General features: G+C 63.1%; 1 protein-coding gene and 1 pseudogene across 4 annotated transcripts; both read right to left on the bottom strand.

The window, feature by feature from the left end:
* Positions 1-1564: 1564 nt before the first annotated feature.
* On the bottom strand, positions 1565-16344 carry MKNK2 (MAPK interacting serine/threonine kinase 2). Of its 4 annotated transcripts, XM_075175445.1 has the most exons (15): positions 16247-16344; positions 15983-16164; positions 13693-13774; positions 13409-13510; positions 13148-13245; positions 12052-12131; positions 11452-11525; positions 11267-11371; positions 10893-10948; positions 10604-10699; positions 8861-9055; positions 8603-8767; positions 8464-8507; positions 1820-2070; positions 1565-1739 (listed from the first exon to the last, which is right to left on the bottom strand). In XM_075175445.1, the coding sequence occupies exons 2-15, from the start codon at positions 16028-16030 to the stop codon at positions 1705-1707; spliced, it is 1431 nt and encodes a 476-aa protein (XP_075031546.1). In that variant the 5' UTR covers positions 16031-16164; positions 16247-16344; the 3' UTR covers positions 1565-1704. The 4 variants fall into 4 exon arrangements, with proteins under 4 accessions (XP_075031546.1, XP_075031548.1, XP_075031547.1 ...); XM_075175447.1 differs by lacking the exons at positions 1565-1739; positions 1820-2070 and adding an exon at positions 4312-4613 and having other exon boundaries at positions 16247-16343; XM_075175446.1 differs by lacking the exons at positions 1565-1739; positions 1820-2070 and adding an exon at positions 4312-8196 and having other exon boundaries at positions 16247-16342.
* LOC142093890 (uncharacterized) lies at positions 4312-7341 on the bottom strand (annotated as a pseudogene).
* Positions 16345-22304: the final 5960 nt, after the last annotated feature.

Here is a 22304-nt window from a genome sequence, read left to right as displayed (position 1 = left end):
AATACAGACATATTCTCTTTTAAAAACACTGCATCCTTTTGTCTTTCACGCTGTTTGCTTAGCACATCACACGCTCACACCCCCTTGCTGGCCGAGCTGCTTCCGTGCGTTTCAGCATCACACTTTTTACTCACAAACGTGATACTGGACGCCTGCCCTGTCCCTGCTCAGTCCTGTTCAGCTTTCGGATGCTTTATTCGGGCCATAAACATTAGAGGGAGCTAAAGACTGCTGCGTGCGCCCAGCTGGGCGGCTAGACGTTTGGATTCTGGACTTCTGATTTCTGGCAGGAGTGGCCTGGAGCTTCGTCCCAGGGCAGGTGGGCACCGGCTGGTTGGTCCCGCAGCCCTTCAGCTCCAGGAGTGCTACCGGGGGGTCACCAAGAGGCCCCTGCCCTGTTCGGGAGGGGCATGAACTTCCAGCCCAGCCCATGCTGGAGGGGGTGGAGGTGGTGGAGGCTGAAGCCTCTCTGCCGTAGAGTTCCCCGCTCCCAAACCCCAGCAAATCCGCGGCTGGGCCATCCTCGAGAAACAGGGGTGTCTCTGAGGGGTTGGTGTGCCTGCCAGGGAAGACGCGTGCTTCTCCGTCACGCAGGGAGGGGATTTGACGCCCACCAGAGCCCTCCAGCTGACCTGGGGTCCAGCGGGTGGTACAGCGTGCACCGATCTCCCCGGCACCACCCCCGTTCTCTGTGCCGGCCGTGCTGCCACTCATTAGACCTCCAATTTATTGGGCACGTGATGAAACAAACAAGGATGATTCATATTGTGGAATAGCCAAAGGCTCAACTCAGGACCAGTGTAAAGAATCACAGCTACAGAAATAAGGGATAATACAGATAGCGCAGAAATCTGCGTGGGACTCTCCGCCTTGGTTCTGTGGGATGGGGCAAGGTGTTTGCTACAGCACCCCCGGACCAACACAGCAGCGATCAGCAGTGTATTAGACAAAAGAAATACAATCAAAGAATAGTGCCATATGGGAGACTTTAACATCCCAGAAATAAATCTGAGAACAAACGCTTCTAAAAATGGCATGGCGCCGTTATTTCTGGAGCTGATAGCCAACAGATTTCTTCACAAATTAGGCACTCAGCAAAAGGCCACACTATTTTAGATGGAGTAATCGCAAGACGATAAAAAGCCTAACCACAGCAATAACTCTGGGTGGGGGAATTGGTGTGATTCAGTTGGTGTTAGGTGAAGGCTGACTAAATATAGGTCTGGAAATAAAGGGTCTCGGTTGCACAAGGGCAAGCTATGAGCAGCTGGAATGAAACCAGTGGGACTGGAGCACTCAGAGTTAGATGGCAGAGGACACCTGGCCTTTCTTTACCTTGTAGAGGCAAAAAAATACATTTGGAATATGTATTCCCAGCAAAAGCTAGGAATTTGGAGCTAGCTCTTACCCGGCTGAGCAGCTCATTTCAAAGGAGTTACGTTAAGACGAAACAAAGCTCCGTGAAGGGCTGCATGGCAAAGACAGAGACATCTTGGGTGTTACCCAGAAGAGGGCTAAAGTGGGACTTGCCAAACCCTGTGCTTTAGCAACAAGCCTTTATTTAAACCTTTAACCAGGTGAGAAGATGAATCACGAGGCCCATGGCCCACTCCAGCCACAGGCAGCAGCGGAGTTTCTGAGGGGCACAGCCCAGGCTTTGGGAAATCCTGATGCTGCTCCGCTCCCGCTGATTGACCGCAGCTCCTAAGGCCTGTGCAATTCCACCTGGAGCTGAAATCCTGTGGGAAAGGCAAACTTGCACCCCGTGGCTCGCCAAAAACCACACTTCACCATCCGAGCCCACAAACACAAGACTAACCGAGGCCTTTTCCAGCCGGCAGAGGAGATGGCCGTGCCGTGCTGTGCTCGTGCCACCAAGGCTCGTCCTGGTGCAGAGGGACCAGCCTGCTGCAGGGCGTTTGGGTGCAGTGACTGACCGCAGGCAGCGCAGGCAGAGCCAGACCCACGTGCTGGGGTCTGCCAGGGTGCACATTGCTCCCGGAGATGGCTACAGAGGGAGAACCTGCACCCCTACGCACCAGCCACAAAATGACACCGAAGTGGCACGTTCTGGCAAAGAAAAAAAAAAAAAAGAATCGGTTTGGTTTAGTTGCTTGGACAGGAGTGGTGATTCACTTCTTTCCTTCTCTGCCCTGTCCTGTAAAACATTTTAAAAGCACAAAAAGGCAAACAAAACCCTTTTTTGATCCAAAACAGCCCTTCACGCCTTCCTCTCTGCATGCCCAGTGTAGTTTTGGGGCTCACTGACTGATTAGGAGACAAGTCTGGGGCTGAGGGAATGCATGTTCCTCACTTCAGGGAGGAACATCATAGTTTTTTTCAAGCAGATAGTGAATCAAAACATTGGCTAATCATCTGGATCGTCTCCTGTCACCAGGAGAGCCAGGCTTAGACCCAAAATACTGAAGACACTTCATCTGCCCACTTGCCCACCCTCCTCGATGCCCTGTGCCGAAGCCAGGCACAACCCCACTGGCCACCCAAGCACCGCGGTCGCTCGCATCTGATCATGACCTGATGGCTCAATTAAATCCTGAGAACAGGAGAACTGACACAAGCCACCACGTCACCCAAAGCCGACTGACCCGCTATGTCACCCAGGCAACCACAGCGGCTCCGCAGTGGCCCCTTTGCTCTCGCGGTACCACCGGGCCAGCGGGGCGGCATCGCTGCTGCTCTTGCTGCAGGGCTTTTCTCCAGTGCAAATCACTGCAGTTTATTTATAGCACCCTTATCCCAGCGGCAGAGCCTATTTTGGGCCGATGCTCAAGCACCAGAGTGGTGCAGGTTATTTTAACCCAGCGTTGGTTTATTTTCAGAGCTGCCCTTCTCCGCACGTGCTCTGAGATGGTTTCCAGCTACCGGGCGCTTTCTAGGGGTGGTGAAGCCGGGGGTGCAGGGGAAGAGGGACCACGGGAAGAAATATTACGGAGAGGAAAACCTAAATCAGCCTTCACAGCAAAGCTCTCTTTGACACCCCCTGCCTGGGATCCAGCCAGCATCTTGGAAGGTAGATTGTCTGCAGGATAGGCCATGAGCAAAGGACAGGAGAGGAAGGATTTCTGGAGCAGATAGCTGAGTGCCCAAGGACTGGTGAGACAACATGCAAGAGGGGAAGGAGAGCAGGATACACAAGACGGGGAAGAAAAGGAGAGCCGAGAGCTGGATTCTCATAAAATGTCCAGGGTTGCGATATGGTGGGACAGGAGAGAGCAATAGCTTTGTTCAACAGAGGCAGGAACAGCACAGCGGGATGGGACACGCTCCTTCTCATCCTCTGCATCCCTCAGCTCTGGTCCCACCACGGGCCATCCCGGAGCAGCCTGGGAAGGGAGACTCCTGGAGCCGCCCTGTTCGGATCCAGATGCTGCAGGAAGCAGCTGTACCATTTTTCAAGCAGCGAGCACAGACTTCTCGGCAGCGAGTTGCTGCAGGGCTTTCTCCGCTCGGAGCCGTCTTGCCAGCGTGCAGAGCTGGGAGCATCAGCTACTGGTCCACAGCAGAACTTGCAGCCCTATCCTCAAAACTGGGGGGCTGCTGGAGAAGCAGAGCCAGGCGGGGTGTCCCCACCAGCCACGGCAATGGCATCCAGAGAGCTCACAGCTCCATCCCCCAGCATGGCAGCAGGGCTGGAAAACTTACTTATACCAGGCCAGAAAATACCTTAAAATTTAAAATACATTAAAAAAAAAAAAAATTCAACCAAGTCTTCCCTGCCCACGGAAGAAAGCACAGCAGGGCTCCTGCAGCCCTTCTCCCACATCCTGATCACCAGTCCCTGCTGCTGCCCATATCTCCAGCATCCCACCACACACTTTCCTCTTGCCTCAGTTTCCCCCTCCACAACCTGACAGATAAGGTGGGGTGGAAAATGGGCCAGGGGTGTCTCCAAAGGGTGGCAGAGCAGTGGGCAGCCTCCGTGCCACTGTTTGCAGCTGGCAGATAGCACAGTGCTGCACCGTGACCCTCCAACCCCCATTTGGGGATTTGGTGGATCACACCACCCCGCCGGGAAAAGTGACTCAGGACCTGAGCCGCTGCCAGCCCATATTCCTGGTATCCGAACCTGCCACCCTGCAGCTCCAGCCCTGCCGGGCCCCCAGCTGCCTTGGGACCTGCAGTGGGCTGGGAAGGAGCTGGTGGAGGCGGGGAAGGATGACCACGGGAAGAGCCCATGGATGGAGCACTGGGGAGGCTCGCTTCCCTCCCCCGGACCTGCCCAAAAACCCCCACGGCAGCCAGCGATGGCCCCGTGCTGCCCAGCCTGCCCGCAGCAACATTCCGACCACGTAGGTCTCAATGCATTTTTATTAAATTCTTACAAAACAGAATACAAAATTCTGGCATCAACAATTGTTATAAAGGAAAACTTCAATTCAGCTGTATCAGTTCACCTGGTACATACAGTAAAGTGCTTGTTTTTGTGGGTTGTTTTTTTTTCCTTTTTTGTTTTTTTTTTTTGTTTTCATTTTTATTTTCCAGCCAGCCCCCGAGCGGAGGCTGCCGTTGTACAAACCAACAGTGCGTTAACATGACTCTTGTCGAACCAGCTTTGGCAGTCTTCATCAATTGTAAAGTGGAGAAAGTTTCTCCTGTTTTGATAAAAAAAAGTTAGCTTCACAGTAAACGTTTCTAACCAGTTCTAAGTCGAGTTAGTCGGCTGAAGGAAGGGCAGGGGGGAAGGAGAGGAAGCCAAAACGCTTAAAATTTCCAGCTTAAAAAAAAAAAAAAAATCTTTTTGAAGTTGGTTTCCAAGACAGATGCTCTATGGGGGGGAAAGACACTGAAAGAGGAAGAGGAGGAAGAAGGGTGTTGGCGAGAGGGGCTAGCTGGTGCTGGACTGTGGGTTGGGGAAGCATCTGTCTGGAAACCACCCCAGAAGAGGCACTGGCAGCGGGGAGGGGATGTCCGGCCCCAGCACGCGCATCTCCCCAGCTGGCCCGGTGCGGTGCCAAGCCCTACACTGCCGAGGCACCCACGGGTCCCCAACACCGCCGCGAGCAGGGCTAGAGGTGTTAAGAGTCAATCCCCCAGCTCTAGAGGCATTTAAGGATCCTCTATAAACGCACAGACCCTGCCACGCACACTGCACACCAGAGCTGCTGGGAGCTCGCCATCCCAGCGGCACAGGTTCCCCCAGGAGTGCCATGCCACGAGCGCCGGGTCCACGGTCAATCTGAACCCCCGAGCCGAAACGCGAAGCCAAGCCTGGGCCGAGCAACCACCAAAGAGCTCGGATGCTCCCCGGTACGTCCATCCCCTCGATGCAAACACCCGCAGCACCCGCCAGCTGCAGGCATCCCTGGCCGAGGATGCCCATGCACCGGCACAGCGCCCACAGGCCACGCGCCAGCCACCAGAAGAGTGTGTGTGTGTGTGTGTGTATATATATATATATATATGTATATATATATATATATATATATAAAGAGTTAGGTCTTGCACACGGGATGAGGGGGAAAGTTGGTTTGCCAAGAAAAGCACGGGGGACAAAAAAAATTTTAGAGACATCCCCCCGCCATCCCCTTCCCACGATTTTTTTTTTTTTTAAAAAAAGGCTGCGGCGTGCAGCATTAACAATAGCTTTCACAATACCAGCTCAAGGCATCGCGTACTGTACATCATTCAAGTATTTCTTAATATAAGACAACAAGGAATTATCTACAACTGATAAAACAAAATAAGCTATAAAAAGTAACAATGTACAATCAAGATGGATTTTTTTTTTTTCCTTTAAAGGAGGCCTCTCCGGGGTGTCCCGGTGCCTGTCGGGGGGCAGGGGGGTGTATCCCCTTGCCACCGCCCCGCTCCTCCCCACCCTGTGCGGTGGGACTGGGGGCACCCAGGGGAGAGGGCAGATCGCAAGTGCGAGGCGGTTTTGGGGGGGGAGCCGCCCTCCCCAACCCACCAATGCCACTCGGCAGAAGGGCCGGGAAGGGCGAGAAAAGACAGCCCCTGCCCCAAACTCCATCAACACCCGAGATCATCATCTCCCAAGATAACTCACACACACCTCCCTGAAACAAAAAACAACATATATTGCATAGTATTGCTGTCAGCAGTCTTAAAATAAAAAGGAGAACTTTTTTCTTTTTTTCGGAGACAGTGACTGTCTTCAGCTGAAGACCCGGGGAAGGCTCTTTCCCAGCTCAAAGCAAGCTCCCAACGCCTTCACCTGCGCACACGATGGGCCAAGGCTGCTTTTTCAAAACATAAAGCTCAAAGCATTGAGTCGGAAGGGAGAGGAGACTGCTAACGAAAGGGGCACCCTCCCTCCCGGTGGGACGTGGGGATGGCAGCGGGCGCAGCCTGGTGGCACGACCCGTGGCGGGGAGCGGAGGTTTGCTGCGCTGGCTCGGCGCAGGGGGTGTTTGGAGGAGCTGGACGCCAGCCCGGCTCCAAGCATGGGCACCGCTCGCCCAGATGGACGGATCCAGCCCTGCGCGGCAGAAACCAGCCAAGGGCCTCGTCCCGATTCAGCATCCCGTGTTCCTTCCCCTGCGTGCATTCCCTCCCTTCCCCAAAGCAAGCTCCGAGGAAAGGTCAACTCCATGCGCACACACGCATGAACACACATGAACACAGATGCACACATGTGAACACGCATGCTCAGCTGCGTGTCGGACCCTGCACCGCCCAGGCGCTGCTGCCCTGACCCCAAACACTCCGGTCCCACATCCCGAGCCCTCCCCAGACTGCTCCCCTGCGCCATGGCCCTTGGGTGCTGCCACCAGCCCGGCCACTCACCCACCGGCACCCCCGGGGCGCTCGGCACCCTCCGCAGCAGCCTCGGGGCCAGCCCGAAGCCGCGCCAGGTCGCAGCGCCCTGCAGCAGGTCCCAAAGCTCTTTAAGGGGGGTCCTTCGCTTTCCATAGAGCACCCCGCTATTCCCAAAGGGGTATTTTTTGGCTGCTCCGGCCACCCTGGAGACCTCAGCCCCCCTTGCACCTCCACGAGGGCACAGCCACTGGTGAGCAACCCCTCCGAAAACAGGGGTGCAACACCCGACCCGGCGCAAGAGCACAGAGCACGGTCCCAGGTGCCTGTGCATCCCGCCGGCTCTGACCTTACCCCCGGGGAACCACCGGCCGGAGCATGGGAGGAAAGGAAGACATTTCTCCGTGCCCTGTAGAAGAAGCACAGCTAGCAATTTAAAACCAACAATAATTAAAAAAAAAAAAGAAAAAAAAAAAAAAAGGGGGTGAATAGCTTATTCTGGAAGCCGAGGAGAGAGGGCAGCTCGGTGGGATGGGGCACTGCTCCCTCGCTGGCACCGTCTCTCCCCGGCCCGAGCGGTTCCCTGCACAACGCCTGCCGCATCCCGCCAAAGCGCAGCTGGGGACACCCCCAAGCACGGGACGGAGGGGCTCCCCACGCCTGGGAGGTGCCTCCTGGACCCCCGGGAGGGGGGTTTTGTGGGATCTACCCCAACATCGGAGAAAGACCTGCAGCTCCGAGGGGAGGGACGAGGTTAAAACGCGACTCCCGTTGTTGAAAACGCGACCGAGGGTCTTTTGTTCACAGTATGAAATGAGCTGAAATCGTCAAAGCAGCTGCGGATACAAAGAGTCCTTTGGTGTCGGGGAGGGGGGAAAAATGTCAGAGGAGAAACCAGGAGTCGGGAAACAAAAGTCCGTGTGTCTGTCAGATGTCCTTGAGTGTGCCCTGGGTGAAGCAACCTCACGCTTGATTTAATACCTTAAAAAAAAAAAAGATCTTAAACAAACCCTCCCACCCCCAGACCTACAAGATCAGCAAAACCTTGGAAACCAGCCACAGGGACGAGTCCTGATCTTGTCACTAGCCAGAAACGGTGGGGTTTTTAGGGGTGGCGGGGGGAGGAAGAAAGAAAGAAAGAAAGAAGGAGGAGGGGGGACATGGGATACAGCAGGTCCGAGGGGCACAGCTCAGGCTTGGTCGGCCACCAGGACCAGCGGGGCCACCAGGTGCTGCCCGGCGGCCACCGCCTTGGCCAGGCTGCTCTTCTGCCGCCGCTTGGCCAGCTTGGACTCGGAGGGGGGGGAGAGCTGCATGGCCCGTGAGGTAGCTTTGATGATGATGGGTCGTGCTTCCTCCTCCGCCTCCTCCTCCTCGTCCTCGTCACGCCGTGTCAGCTGGCGGTTGACGGCGATGGCCTCAGCAGCGAAGGAGGTGAGCTCTTTGGCACTGCTGTTCCTGCGGGGGAGGCAGGGGCTCAGGGTGGGATGTGGGGGACTGGAGTCAAATATCAGGGTGTCCCTCCTTGCGTGCATACCACGCTGGACCGGTCAGGCACCAAAAACACATCTCGAACCCAAATCACATGCCGCAACCGCTGCCCAGACAGAGTTGCGGCAGAGCCCCCGAAAAGCAGCAAGAGTGGACAGCGGCCCGCTGGGGAGAGGAGCCAGGATTTGGGGGGCTGGGATGTGTCCCCCCCATCCCAGGGTCCCCTGGGCTCACCTCTGCAGGATGATGGGGGTCGGCAGGGTGTTATCCGGGGCGCACTGCAACAAAAGGCAGCTGGTCAGAGCCGGGCACCCCACAGGGGGGTGTCCCGTACCCCAGCTTTTGGGAGCGGGGAGGGGGCAGCAGCACTCACCCCCTGCACCCAGGGGTGCTCCAGGACCTGGGCCGCGCTGAGCCGCTTCTTGGCATCTCTCACCAGCAGCTTGGAAATGAGGTCTTTGGCTCCGAAGGAGATGTGCGCCCAGTCCTTGTCGGGAAACTCGTACTTCCCCTCCTGGATGCTCTCGAAGAGCATGTTCTGGTGCAGGGAGGAGAAATAGAAGGGGCTGAGCCGGGAGCGGTGCTGCCAAACCGGTGGGGGGTTTCGGCAATGCCGGGGTGCCCCGCGCACCTGGCAGGTGTGGCACGCCTCGCCCCGGTCCCAGCCGCAGTCGGAGCCGCAGTGGCCCACGAAGGGGGGGTACCCGCTCAGCATGATGTACAGGATGACACCCAGGCTCCACAGGTCGCAGCGCTTGTCGTAGATGGACGCCTCCTCGTTAAAGGCTTCCACCACCTCCGGGGCCATGTACTCGGCAGAGCCGCACTGCGGGGAGAGGCGGGGGTGAGCCCCAGCACAGGGGCCCCAAAGGATGGGGGACCGACGGGGCAGAGCCGTGCTGGCCAGGGGGATTGGGGGGGGTCTTGCCAGAGCTACAGGGCTTCACCCCCTGAAATGAGAGTGCAGACACGGCTGCTTTCCGGGTTTGCTCCTGGCAGGGCAGATCCCCCCTCCCCAGGTTTCCCACCACACCCTGCCATGCAGGGGATGCCACTGACCTGCCTCTCTGGGGGTCACCCAATGGGGGGCTGCCACCCCAAAAAAATAAAGCCGAAAGGGGTGCAACCGCCTCCCCCAGGCACCCCCGCGGGGCCAGACCCCCACCCCGCAGCGCCACCACCCAACCGGCCCCACGGGGCAGCGTCCGTCCCACCGCTCGGGAGCGGCCGCAGAACACGGCAGGCAGGCGGCGGGGCCGAGCCTGCTCTGCCCGTTCCCCTGCGTGGCGCAGGCAGAGCCACCGGAGCAGGCGCGGGATCCGGTGCCGGAGGAGTTAACACTGATGCAAGGAGAGGCGAGAGCCAGCGGCCCTGTTCCCCTATCGCTCCCGGGACTCTGGGGCTTTCCAGCGCACGTGACCCGCAGCCCATACGGGCCTCGTGACGAGGGGAGAAAAAAGCTGCAGCCAGCAGATAATCACCCCGTAACGAGAGGCCTGCCAGCCCCAGCAGCTGATGCCATGGCAAGAAAAAAAAAAACCACCCAAGCCCAGCCACCACCCTGCAGCAGGGCTTTAACCCTGCAGGGACCGGGGCAGCCACCCGCGCCGCCCCCATGGCTGAGAACGGGGAAACTTGGGACACCTCAGAAATTCAGCCCCTGCCCCAGGAGGAGGGTAAATGCGGAGGGGGGGGGGTGCGGAGTGTTTTGGTCCCCACCTCTACTGTTGTGCACCCTGAATCTGCCAGGCTTTGCCCTCCTTGGCACATGAGCGCCCCAAAAACACCGGGGTGCAGGGCAACACCCTGCACGGGGGGGCTGGGCTGCTGGTGATAAGAGGAGCGGGGCTTTCTGCGGGGGGAGGGGCAGGCTCAGCGTCCCCCCTGGCGCGTGGGACTGCTCCTCGCAACATAGGGGTCACCCCAGAAGCTTTTGGGGTGTCCACCCTGCAGGGTCTGCATTGCATGCAAGCAGCTTCCCGCAGGGGGGGGGAGGGGGGCGGCCCAGCCCGCTCTCACCCACGGCTGGGGGAATCACGGTGGCCCCCCCAATGCCCCCCAGCCTCTCGCCTGACCCACTTCTCCCTGCGAGCGCCAGCCTCCACGCGCGGCCGCCTCCGCCGCGGCTGGCTGTTGCTAAGGCTCACGGCAGCCCGGGCTGTGCGCCAGCCCCCCCCGCGCCGCCCGGGCCCCCCCACCCCCGCATTATGTAACCGCATCTCGCCCGCCGCCGCGGAGGGGGACACGCAGCGTCAGCGATGGGAGCGACGAGCAGAGGGGGGTGTCCGCGCGCAGCCCCGTCCCTAAAGCCTGTGGGGCAGCCGGGGGGGGCCCTCATGGACAGCCCTCTCCCCCCCCAAGTTTGCATGCTTACCGGGGTGAGCAGCTCCGGGGTGGAAATGGGGGAGCAATCGCCATTGAGTTTGATGCCACTTCCCAGGTCAAAGTCGCAGATCTTCACCGGGGAGACCTGCGGGGAAGGAGCGGCCAGTGACCCCCCCCGGGGACCTACAGCCCCGCTTTCATGCCCCAGCTGCTCGTTAATGCCTGGTCATGTCATGCTTCACACCACCCCCTCTGCTGCGGCAGCAGCACCCCCATGGGGACCCGCACCCCCTTCCGGCAGCACCCCCCTGTGCCCACCCCAGCTGCTCCCCACTCACCTGGTCCGGGCTCTCGCACAGAATATTTTCTGGTTTTAGATCCCTGTGTGCGATTCCTGGCAGGGAGAAGAGACGATGAGGGTGAAAATCCCCCCCGACAAGACCTCCGTGGTGAAAGGTCTGGGGGTGGCACAGGGACCCCTCCCCTCCCTGCCCCAAATCACCGCCTGCGTCGTGGCAAAGGGCAAAAATTGCTTCTGGCCCCGAGTCCCAGCCGAACCGGAGGAACAGGCTCCACACCATGAAAAAACCTCGTGATGCAGCTGGGCCTGACCCTGCGCACGGGGCCGGCACTGTCCCCCGGGCAGGAGGATGCGGGGAGGCAGCACCCCCCCGGGGGGGGCACGGCGGCAGCCCAGGGCATCCCAGCTCACCTTTATTGTGCAAAAAGTGCAGGGCGCTGGCAATATCCTGCACCACCACGCTGGCCTCCAGCTCGTTGAAGTGGCGTCTCCGGTGGATGTGGGTCAGGATGGAGCCTGCGGCCGGGCGAGAGCAGAGCGGGAGCTCGCGGGGGTTCCCACCGCCCCGGCTTCCCCTGCCCCTGCACCACACCCACCTCCTCTCATCTTCTCAAACACCAGGTAGAACCTCTCCTCCTCCTCAAAGAACTCGATCAGCTCCAGGACGTTCCTGCGGGGACAGCAGCATCAGCCCAGCATCCCCCCAAAAACCTCCCGGGGTCCCCCTTCCCTGCAGCCCCCCGCAACCCCAACCAGCACGGGTCCCTGGGGGGGGACACAGGCCAGGAAAATTGGGTTTCCAGTGATTGAAACCACATGGCTGGGGCCCCCCGGCCGCATTCCAGGGGGGAGAGGGATTTTCGGCGCCCGGCTCCGCTCCTTAATTGCTCGCAGACCCTCCTGGCTCACTCGCCCCTCTCCAGAAACAGCCCCGCTCAGCAGCTTTCTGCGGCGAGACGGCAAACACCACCGCGGCAGCTCGGCTCGCCCCTCGGCGCCGCTCCAACTTGGCCGCCGCGGCCCCCCTGTTGTCATGGCAAACTGCTCAACGTCGCCTCGAGATGCTCCCGCACCAGTCGGCGAGGCCAAGGGGAGGGCGGCCTGGCTGCAGCCCATGGGTGTCCCGAGCGTCAGCCCGGTCTCAGCCTACTCTCCATGCCCGTGGCAGGGGTGGGACGGTGGCTGCCCCATGGTACCTGTGTCCCTGGCACTGATACAGCATCTCCACCTCCCGGAAGACCCTGCTGCGGATGTGTCCCAGGCGCTTCTCGATGATCTGAAACACAAAGGAGGGGAGACTCAGGGTGTCGGGTGGGGAGACTCAGGCTGTCGGGTGGGGGGGGCTAGCAGCCACAGTGCCCCCGCCCAAGCTGGCACTGGGGACCCTGGGGGCCGGGCGGAGGCAGGCAGGGGGTGCCCGAAGGGGTTAAGGCAGCAGAACAGGCTGTTCCCGGTGGTAGTGCCAAGCCGCTCCCTCCCGGGGCCTCGGCCAAGGCGAGGTCCATGTGACACCGCCGAGCCCTGGCGGCAGAGACGGGCCCTTCGCCCTGACGGGCGCTGGCACAGCGGGTGCCCAGCGGACGTGCCACGGGGTGGGCAGGGTGTCCCCACCCACAGCTCACAGGGGGAGAGCTGGGTGCTTCCACTGGTCCCAGCCCTTTGGGAGCCCCCCACCACCACTCAGCCCTCCCTGCTGCCTCAGTTTCCCCACTGGGGCACCCCAAGGCCCCCCTGGGGCAATGGGGAAAGCCAGGTTCCCCTTGCATTTGGCTGCATTTTGCCATGGGGCCCGTCCCAGCCCCCTCACGCTGTGGCTGGGAGCCTGCGGGGTGCGGGGCCATGGGACCACTATCCCCACCCCAAAAGCGGCCGGCTCATCCCGACCCCTTCCAGCGCCCATGTACGCACAGGGGCATCGAGACCTCCCTGGGGCAAGTGGGAGCTGCCCACCCTGCCAGCACCACACATCCCTGCTTGTCCTGAGTCCCCAGACACGTCGCAAGTGTTAATTTAATCTCCCGCCTGCCCTAATTTACAGGGAGAGGAGCGTGGCTAAGGGGGGTGACCAAGTCCCGGAGCTGGGCGGTGGCAGAGGACGGTGGGCCACCTGCTCGGCCCGGTCCTGCCGTGCTCCTGGCCCTCTCCTTCCCCTCCAGCCCATGAAACCGTCATCTTGTGCCAGCACCGGATGGCCATGGGAGCTGGGAGAGCCCAAAATATGGAGGGCGGAAAGGGAAACTGAGGCAGGGGTGGGAGGGAGCCGGGTCTCAGCCCCGAGTGGCGGAGCTTTACCTTCACCGCGTACTCCTTGTTGGTGATGAGGTTAACGCAGGACTGGACTCTGGCGTGGGCCCCTTCTCCCAGCACCTCCTCCTGCAGCTGGTAAACATCTGGCAGGGGAGAGGTTGCCTGAGCCATCAGCCCCGCTGCAGCAAGGGACACCACGGCTGTCCCTTCTCCCCGGGCTGAGCCCAAGCCTGGGGACAGCAGGAGGGCCCCAGCCCTGCCCCAGGCCAGGGGGGACCCCTGGGGTCCCTGGGCAGCTCCGCTCACCTTCGAACCTGCCAGAGAAGCTGTCGGTGGCTCTGCAGCGCTTCTTCTTCTTGTTCCTTTTCTTGGCGTCAGGGATATCGATGGGTTGACTTGAAGGCATGTCTGCACCGGAGCAAAACCACCGGCATGAGTCACCCCCATGTGCCCCATGCTCCTCCAGCATCGCCACCCCCGGGGCAGCCCCCCAAAGCCCTCGGGGTAAGACAAAGGGCCAACATCCCCGGGGCGAGGATGGGAGGAGCCCCCCTGGGACGCAGCCCCGTGGGAGGGCACCCGCAGCTCACCGGGACGGGGCGGGCACTCGAAGTTGAAGACGGTCTCCAGGTGGTTGGACTGGTCGAACTCCAGGTCGAAGGGGTTTTGTCCCTGTGAGGGCCAAGAACTGGGGTGAGATGGCAGCCACCGGATCAGCCGCCACCAGCCGCCCAGTACAGACACGGAGCCCAGCACGCTCCTGGTCTTGGCACACGCTCTGCTCACCCGCCCTGCCAGAGCGGGACACCAGCTCAGGGTGCTGCTCCGGTGGGATGCGGCGGAGCCCCAGGCAGAGCCATGGGAGGAGGAGGAGGAGGAGGAGGAGAAGGAGGAAGGGTTTGCTCACATCTCTTGCCAGGGATGGTGCTGCAGGGTCATGCCTCCACGCCAGCAGCCCCAGGCCAGCACGCGGGGGATGATGAGAGGGGCTGGGGCCGCCCGCACCAACCCAACCCCAAATCTCCACCCAGGCCTGAACTACAGTGAGGGGGGAGGAAAAAAAAAGCCACAGGGCAGGACGGGCTCCAGAGCCACCGTGCCACCTCCTCCCAGCTCCCCGCAAGGTCATGGTGGGCTGGAGCCCACTCAGCCCCACTCCGGTGAACATTGTGCCCGCCGGGCTGCGAGAGACCTGCGACCTGGCAGGATCGGGCCCCACTGCAAACCCTCCCTGCGCCCCGGATCGGCGAAGGGCATGGGAACCACTGCCTCCCCTACCCCAAACCCCGGTGGCTCCGATTCCAGCACCCCGAAGGGGACATGGGGACCCTCTGCCACCCGCTCCCCTGAGCTGCCCCCACTACGGGACGGGGCAGCACCGGGCGCACCCGGCCGGGGAGGCGAAAGGGCCCCATCCTGCCCAGGGTTACGAAATCTGTTTGGGCGGAGGTGGCGGCTCTCGGCGGCGTTCCCAAACCCGCCCCAGTGCCCCGGTGCCCAGGCCGGCTGCCAGCCCCAGCGCGTCGCAGGAACAGCAAACCCCGGCCACCGCTGCCAGAAACGACCAGAAAGCGCCTGTTTACTGCCGGGGCGGCTCTCGCGGGGCTGGGGAGGTCCCCACCGCGGTGTGGGGTGGGGGGCACACCAGGAGCACCCCCCCACCAAGCACCACTCCAGATCTTCGGGGCCAAAACGCTCCTGCCCAGCGTTTTACCAGCTTCCCCCGCAAAAAATATCTGAATTTGCAAAGGGCAGCATTGCCCTTCGGCTGCCAGCCCCCCCCAGCTGCAGGGCCACGGCCCCTGCGTCAGGGCGGCCGCCCCCCTGGGACACGTCCCTGCACCGCGGGCAGGATGAGGCCTCCCGTGGGGGGGGACATGGCGGGCGCACAGGGGCACTCGGGGGACACGGGGCCCTGCCAGCTGCCGCAGCACCGCCACACAAAAGGTTTGGGGGATGGGAGACGCGGGGCGGACGCCGCGCACCGGCTTCATCAGCACATCTGAGGTGTCCCGTCCCCCCCCAGGCTGTCCCCGTCCCCAGCCACCCGGGGGGTGGTGGGGAGGGAGCCAAACCCCAGCCAAAAGCCTTAAAAGCAGGATTAGGTGTCAGCTAAAATAAGCCGGGCAGGTTTCGGGTGAGCTCCCAGCATCCCTCGCAGCGCCGGGAGCCAAACTAAACAAAGATCCCACGAAGCCGCTGGGCCACACGCCGGGACAGGAGAGAGCATTCAGGGGAGCAGGGCCCGGCAGGATCTGGCCCCCTCCCGCACACCCCGACCGTGACAGCGGCCGGGACGGATGCGGTGTGACGGGGCACAGGGCTGAGGGTGCCCCGGGCACCCACGGGTTGGAGAACGTGTGCGCCGTGCTGCCAGGATCTCGCACAAGATGCCGGCACAACAGGTCCCGGGCTGGGCCTGGGGAGCCCCCGCAGCCCCCCCACCCCGCAGGCAGATTAGGGGCAAATGGGTGCAGCTGGGTGGGGGGACGGTGCAGCCCCCGCCACCCCCCCACCCCACGGGGGACCCTCGTGGGAGCTGCAGCGGGGTGAGCAAAGCCTTGCTGCAGCATCCCAGCGCCCATCCGGGGTGGGGGCGTTCTGCGGACCCTCCCTCCGGGAGCACCCCGACCCCCGGGGCGGGGGGACAGGGGGGTCCTGCTGCCCGGTTTGGGTGGTAGCGCCCCCGGCGCTCCCTCCTTCGGGGGTGGGGGGGGGGCGCGGGGGGCAGGAGGCGGCTCGTCCCCCCCCGCCAGGCAGGGGATGCGGCGCAGGGCGCTGCAGAGCGCAGGATCCGGCCGCCGCGGGCCCGCACCGGTCCTGCCCGCACCCCGGAGCCCCCCGGACCCATCCCCCCCGGGGAGGGGAGCAGCCCCTTACCTTGAAGGAGCGGTGGAAACCCGGGATCTCTGATTTCTTCTGCACCATCTTGCTGCGGGAGGGGGCGGCGGGGGGCGGCGTTGCTGGGAGAAATGGGGGGGGCGGAAAAAAATAAACGGGGGGGGGGTGGGGAGGCGGAGGGACGGGCAGAGCCGGAGGGGAGTCCGGGGGGTGGCCGAGACCTGCGGGGAAAGGAGCGGGGGGGGTCAGACGGCTGCGGCCCCGCACGGAGCCCCCGGCCCCCCCCGCCCCGGCGGCGCTCACCGGCGCGGCCCCGCAGAGCCGCCGCTGCTGGTGGTACCGCAGCCCGCACCGCCGCCCGCTCCGCTCCGCTCCGCGCCGCCGCCGGGAGGGGACGCGCCGCCGCCGCCCCCGACAGCTTTATAGCTGCGGCCCCGGCCCGCCCCGCACCGCCCCGCACCGCCCCGCACCGCCCCCGCCGGGCGCCACCGCCCCGGGCACCCCCCGTGCTGCCTCGGGGGACCAAACGCCCCCCGGACACCCCCCGTGCTGCTCCGGGGGCGCGGACACCCCCTCTCGGACACCCCCCGTGCTGCTCTGGGGGCCCGGACACCCCCCCCGGGCACCCCCCGTGCTGCTCCGGGGGCCTCAACACCCCCGCCCCCCCTGGGCACTCTCCTCGGTGCGGCGGGGGACGGGGTCACCCCCCGGGGGGAGTTCCTGCACCTCTGCTCCCGGGCACCCCCCTGTGCTGCAGTCAGGGACAGGGACACCCCCCCGGCCACCCCCCCGCACTGCACCCACAGACGGGGACACCCCCAGTTCCCCTCCCCCCCACTGAACCCAGAGACAGGGGCACCCCTCCCACTGCACCCAGAAACAGGGGCACCCCTCAACCCCCCCTGCACTGCACCAGGAGGTGAGGACACCCCCCCAGGCACCCCAACCACCCCCCCACACACACACCTGGGCAGGGGGACACCCCCTGGGCATCCTATACTGCACCCAGGGACAGGGACACCCCTTTGGGGTCCCCCCCCACCGCACCCGGGGATAGGGACACTCCAGCTCTGTGTTCCTTTTCTGCAGCCCTGAGGCTCAGGGCTGGAGGGGGGGGGCCGGGGGCTGGCCCTGACCCCCCCCAACCCAGCCCACACATGCCACGAGCAGGGCAGTGCTCAGCCCTGCAGCCAGGCCTGTGCCGAGGCGGGGAGCAGGGCACGGGGTCACGTCCCTCTGTCCCTGCAGGCCATTGAGATCCTGCTGGATGTGGCCAGCAGCGGTGGGGGGGGGCTCTCGGGAGCGGGACCCCCAATCCAGGCTCAGTGGCACCGTGGGAGGCCGGCACCGTGTGGGTGTCCCCCCCCGCCATCTCGTGTGACGCCAGCCTGGGCTGAGAACAGACGCGCTCGTTGCGCCGAGCAGCAGCGCCAGGGCCAATGGCTGCGGCACCGCGGTGCATGACTTCACCGGCCGCGCCGCGCATTGGCTGCTCGCCCCGCCGCCGCCATTGCGCACCCAGCGGGCCCCCCGTTTCGCCGCAGCCGCCTCCCCCCGGGCACCCCACGTCAGCCCCCTCCCAGCGATGCAGCCCCCCAGCCCTGCCGTCACACTTTGCCCCCCCCTGCCCCCAGCTCCTCCGCCTCCTCCCGCTCTTTGGGGACGTTTTGCTGCAGGATTTGCAGCCCCCCAAAGCCACCGGTGCCACCCTGGCGTGGGGCCACTGCGGTGGGGTCCCAGCTGCCCCCACCCCCCTCAGGCCCCTCCAAATCTGCCAGAATTCCTGCTTTTGCCAGGCTCCGACGGCCGCTCCCATGTCCCACTCGCCAGCAGAGCAGCCGGGGAAACCCAGGCACCCCCGAACCTTTCTTTATTAGTGCTGCTAATGAGGGCTCCCCAATTAGCCCAGGCTGGCGTGGCAGGGGGGCAGATGTGGTGCTGTGGAACGTGGGGGATTTGCAGGGTTTTGGCTTCCAGGATTAGAGGGGGAACAGGGGACAGGGACGGGGGATGGGGACAGTGCCGCGGGGCGCGCTGGCTGCTGGCACCCGTCGGGCGGCTCCAGCTCCAGCGGAGGAGCCACATGCCTCCAAAATTGCGCACGCCACCATGTAGGTCACCGAGCTGGTAATGACAGGGCGGCAGCGCCAGCACCCACAGCCCCGGGGGGGGGACACCCAGGGGTGCCTGGCACAGCAGGGACACCCAGGGCCAGCCGGGAGCTCACCCCGTCATCGCACAGGGTGCTGGAGCGCTCCTAGCCATGCTTGCTGGCTGCGTGCTCGCTGCATGTGTGCTGCCTGTTTGCTGCGTGCTCACTGCATGTGCAATGCATGCTGTCCGTGTTAGCTGCATGTCATGTCATGTGCATGTTCTACACATGGTCACTGCATCCTCTGCATGTCTGGTGCATGCTCGCTGCCCGCTGTGTGCTTACCTCGTGGCCTTTGCATGACCTCTGCATATGTGCTGCACGCCTGGCGCACACTCTCTCTGTGCTTGTTGCACACACTCTGCACACTCACTGCACGCTCAACGCGTGCTTACTGCGTACTCCCTCCGTGCTCAATGCTCATGTCCAGACTCACTATTCGCTCCCTGTATGCTCCTGGCCTCTCTGCACGCTCGCTGCATGTCTGCACGCTCGCTGCATATCTGCATGCTCACTGCACGCTCACTGCACGCTCACCACACGCTCCTTCCATGCTCACTGCTCACGCTCCACGCTCACTATTCGCTCCCTGCACGCTCCTGGCCTCTCTGCACACTTGCACCATGCTTGCTGCATGCTCTCCGTGCCCTGCCTCCGGCACCGTACGCCCCCTGCGAAAGGCCCCGATCCGGGAGGTGTTGGGGCGATGCCAGCGTCGTTCAAACCGGGACGGGAGCGGCAAGAGGCAGCAGCGTGCGAGGGGCGGCTTCCTCCAGCTGCGGGGCCGCGGGTGAGGCTTGCAGCCAGGCGTGGCGAGAGCGTCAGGTCTCAGGCTGCCGGGAGCAGAGACCGAGCGCCCAGTGCCGTTTGGGTACACACATAGGTGCAGCCTCTCCAGGTGTAGCGCTGTGGGGCCCTGTGGTCGCCTGAGGGCCGGCTCGCACATGCACACACACACCTACATGCACGTGCACACGTACATGCACACGCACGCGTACATGCACACGCACGCGTACATGCACACACACACCTACATGCACACGCACGCGTACATGCACACGCACATGTACATGCACACGCACACGTACATGCACACACCTACATGCACATGCACACATACATGCGCACACACATGCACACATGCACACATACATACATGTGCACATGATCATGCTGGCGCTGTCCCACGTGTTGGTGTTTTGCCTGCACGGGCGTTTATCCTGGTGCGTCGCCCGTGTCCCCCCGCCGGGGCTGGAGGCTCTCCCCCTCCCCCTCTCCCGCACAGCTCGGTGGACGCAGCATCCAGCCAAAATCCCTCCCGCCGAGCTTAACCCCAGCTGCTTTCCTCCGGGCCTCTCCTGTGTGCGTGTGTTTTGGGGGCTGAAGCGGAGGGTCCTGCGCTGCACCCTACTTTCGCAGCACCCCTTGCAAATCTGGGGCTGCAGCAGGTCCCCACTCCAGCTGGCTCCAGCCACGGGGGCACACGTGCCCCCAGCAAACGGTGGAAGGGGCCACGACAGCACCTGGCGAGAGCAGGCTTTGGCAGCTCAGGGCATCTCCATTTTTTTTAGGGAAACACAAATTTTGATGCATTTGATGCCACCCGCCTCCTCGGCGGGTGCTGACCCCCCCCCAGCCCTCCTCCCTCCTCCAGAGGATCACACCCAGCGTCCTGGGGGCTGCAAAGCCAAGGCTGGCAGCAGCAAACGCCCCGTGCCCTGTTTCTCGCTGCCATCCACAAGCGGCGAAACACCCCCGGGGCGGCCGTGCCCCCATGGCATCGCCTGTCCCTGCACCCCTCGGTGCCGCCAGGACGGGGTCCCCGCGGATCGGTGGAGCCCCACGCGCCGAGACCGGCCAAGGGAAAACAGGAAAGCGAGCGGGGCCGAGCCGGAAGGCGGCTATTGTTGGCATGGGGAGTGGAGGGAGTGCGAGTCGGGTCGGAGGCCATCGCGGCCACCCTGCCCGCCTGTCGCCCCGCTGGAAGCCGCGCACGGCTGCCCTGTTCCCTGCGGGACGTGGGTCGGCCCCGGCATGGGCAGGAGCCGCGGGAAGGTGGCTGCTCATGGGACGTGCAGGGCTTCCTCTTCCCCTGCCCCGCTGCTCCCGTTTGGAAGGGAAAAAAGAAAATAAAACCTTTTTCCTTGTGTTTTTTCCCCGGCCCGAGGAAGGCCCGGCTTGCCTCCCCTGGAAGCGGGAGGATTTGGAGCCTTGGCTCCGTTTCAAATGAAAAATCTTGCAAAAAACCTGGAATTTCCTGCCAGGCAGAAACCCAGAGGTTGGACTCTCCCGACACTGGTTCTGCTGCCGGGGCGGGATGGGAGGGACGGGAGGGACAGGGGACACGGGGGACATGCACACGCGCACCTCCAAGGCACACGCGGGTGTACGGCCGTGCTGGCTCGCACGCTGGCGGTGTCCCAGCCTCCCTCCTCGCCCCAGCACAGCCAGGGGAATTTGGGCAGCTTCCGCGGTGCCCGGGCAGCTCTGACCCTCCAACCCGGCTCCCCGCTGCGGGGGCAGGACGCCAGGGCTCCAATGCATCCCCGAGTCCCAGCGTTCGCCCCCCACTGCCACCTTGGGGTTTTCCCCAGGGACGTGCCCCCAGTCCCTCACCCCCCCATCTGCTGCGGGGAAGGGGCCAGGGTGAACCTTGCTTGGGTTTCCCAGCTCCTACTTTGCACCCATATTTCGGGGCTGTCCCTCGTATTTTGGGACTGGTATCATGGCAGAGCTGCCCGGCCCAGCCTGTCTCAAGGACGGCAATGGGACATTGCCATTGACGGAGGAGGGGTGGCCATGCACGGAGCGGGGCAGGTGGTGCCGTGCCTCAGTTTCCCCAGCCAGAGGAGGTGCCGTAGGGTTAAGGGGCAGCCATAACCCACAGCCGAAGCAGCCGGGCAGCACAGCCCCAAGGGAGGGCACAAACACATGCCAGGGTGGTTTCACGCCAAAAACGCCTTCAAGCGGAGACGCCAGCTCGGTGGGGAGCATCCCCCGTCCTCCAGCAGCTCCGCAGGGACATGGCCGGCCCCGGCTCCACCATCCTGCGCCGGCCAAAACCCAGAGGATGAGGAGATGGAGCCGGTGGGGCTGGGCTGGGACTAGGCACCGGCATCTGCGGGGAAGACGGACCGAGTCACCGCGGGGAGGGAAATCCCAGCAACCCCTGGAAAAAGGGGCAGGAGCTCTGGGAGCTGCGGTTTCGGGGTGTTTGGGGAGAAGGGCATGGAGGGGGCTCGCACTGTGCCGCAGTGGGGGTCCCACCTTGGTTGCTGTGGCATATGGGAGAAGCATTTCCAGGCGGCTTTTAAACACCCCAGGCTCTTTTTGCCCCTCTCCAGCCTCCAAATTCTCTGAGGAAGGGGTGAAACCTGCAGGAGCAGCCCCGACCCACTGCAGCCGGGTCACTGTGGGGCAGCCCTGCGAGCCGGGGGACGCGGCGGGAGGGGAGGTGCAGGCTGGCACATCGCACAGTTTCCTAGAAGGAGCAGAAAAAGTCCCAAACCACCAAAAAAATTACCCCCGCTCCCTTGCTATTTGAAAAGGGCACTGAAGCCGCAGCGGGGGCCTGTGCAGCCCCGTGCTGGAAGACGCTGGGTGCCGGCGGCCGCGTCGGAGCAGTCTCTTGGGTTCGCAGGGGGGGTTGTTCGCCAGGAGCAAAAATGAACCTAAAGCCCCTTCTTTTAACCACCACTGGCAAAGCACTGGGTAAGCCGTGGCAGTGAGGGACTGTCCCCTCCTGCGGGGACAGTGCGGGCACAGAACAGCAGATGCCCTCCGGTGTCACCTGTGGGCCGCGGGGAGGGGACATGTGCTCCCCGCTCCAGTGCTTTCCCAGAAGGGCTGCCCGCCCTGTGTTCCCAGCATGGGGCCGGGGAGCTGCTGGCCGCTGGCCTGGCCGTGGTGTGCTGCGCTGGTGACCGTTCCCTTGTCCCGGGAACGGCTGTCACCTCCCCCATGGAGCCCCAGAGCCCAAAACCAGAGGGGGGCAAACCCACGGCCCCCTTCCCCCTGCCCAGGAGGAGGCGGGTGGCAGGTCAGGGCTGGGGGGCTGCCAGGGTCCCCTCCGGGGGGGAATCTGGCCCCAGAGGCATCAGCTGTCTGGGGGAAGAAAAAAAAAGCACATTTCAGAGCGCTTGGAAAGCTGCCGGCTGCCCACTCAGGACAAGGGACGGAGGAGCAGGCGGCCACGGGGCTGCCAAGGTC

Source organism: Calonectris borealis, chromosome 28, assembly GCF_964195595.1.
Source record: "Calonectris borealis chromosome 28, bCalBor7.hap1.2, whole genome shotgun sequence".
Taxonomy (NCBI): Eukaryota; Metazoa; Chordata; class Aves; order Procellariiformes; family Procellariidae; genus Calonectris; species Calonectris borealis.
Note: the sequence above shows the minus strand (reverse complement) of the source record. Positions and strands in the feature narration are given on the sequence as shown.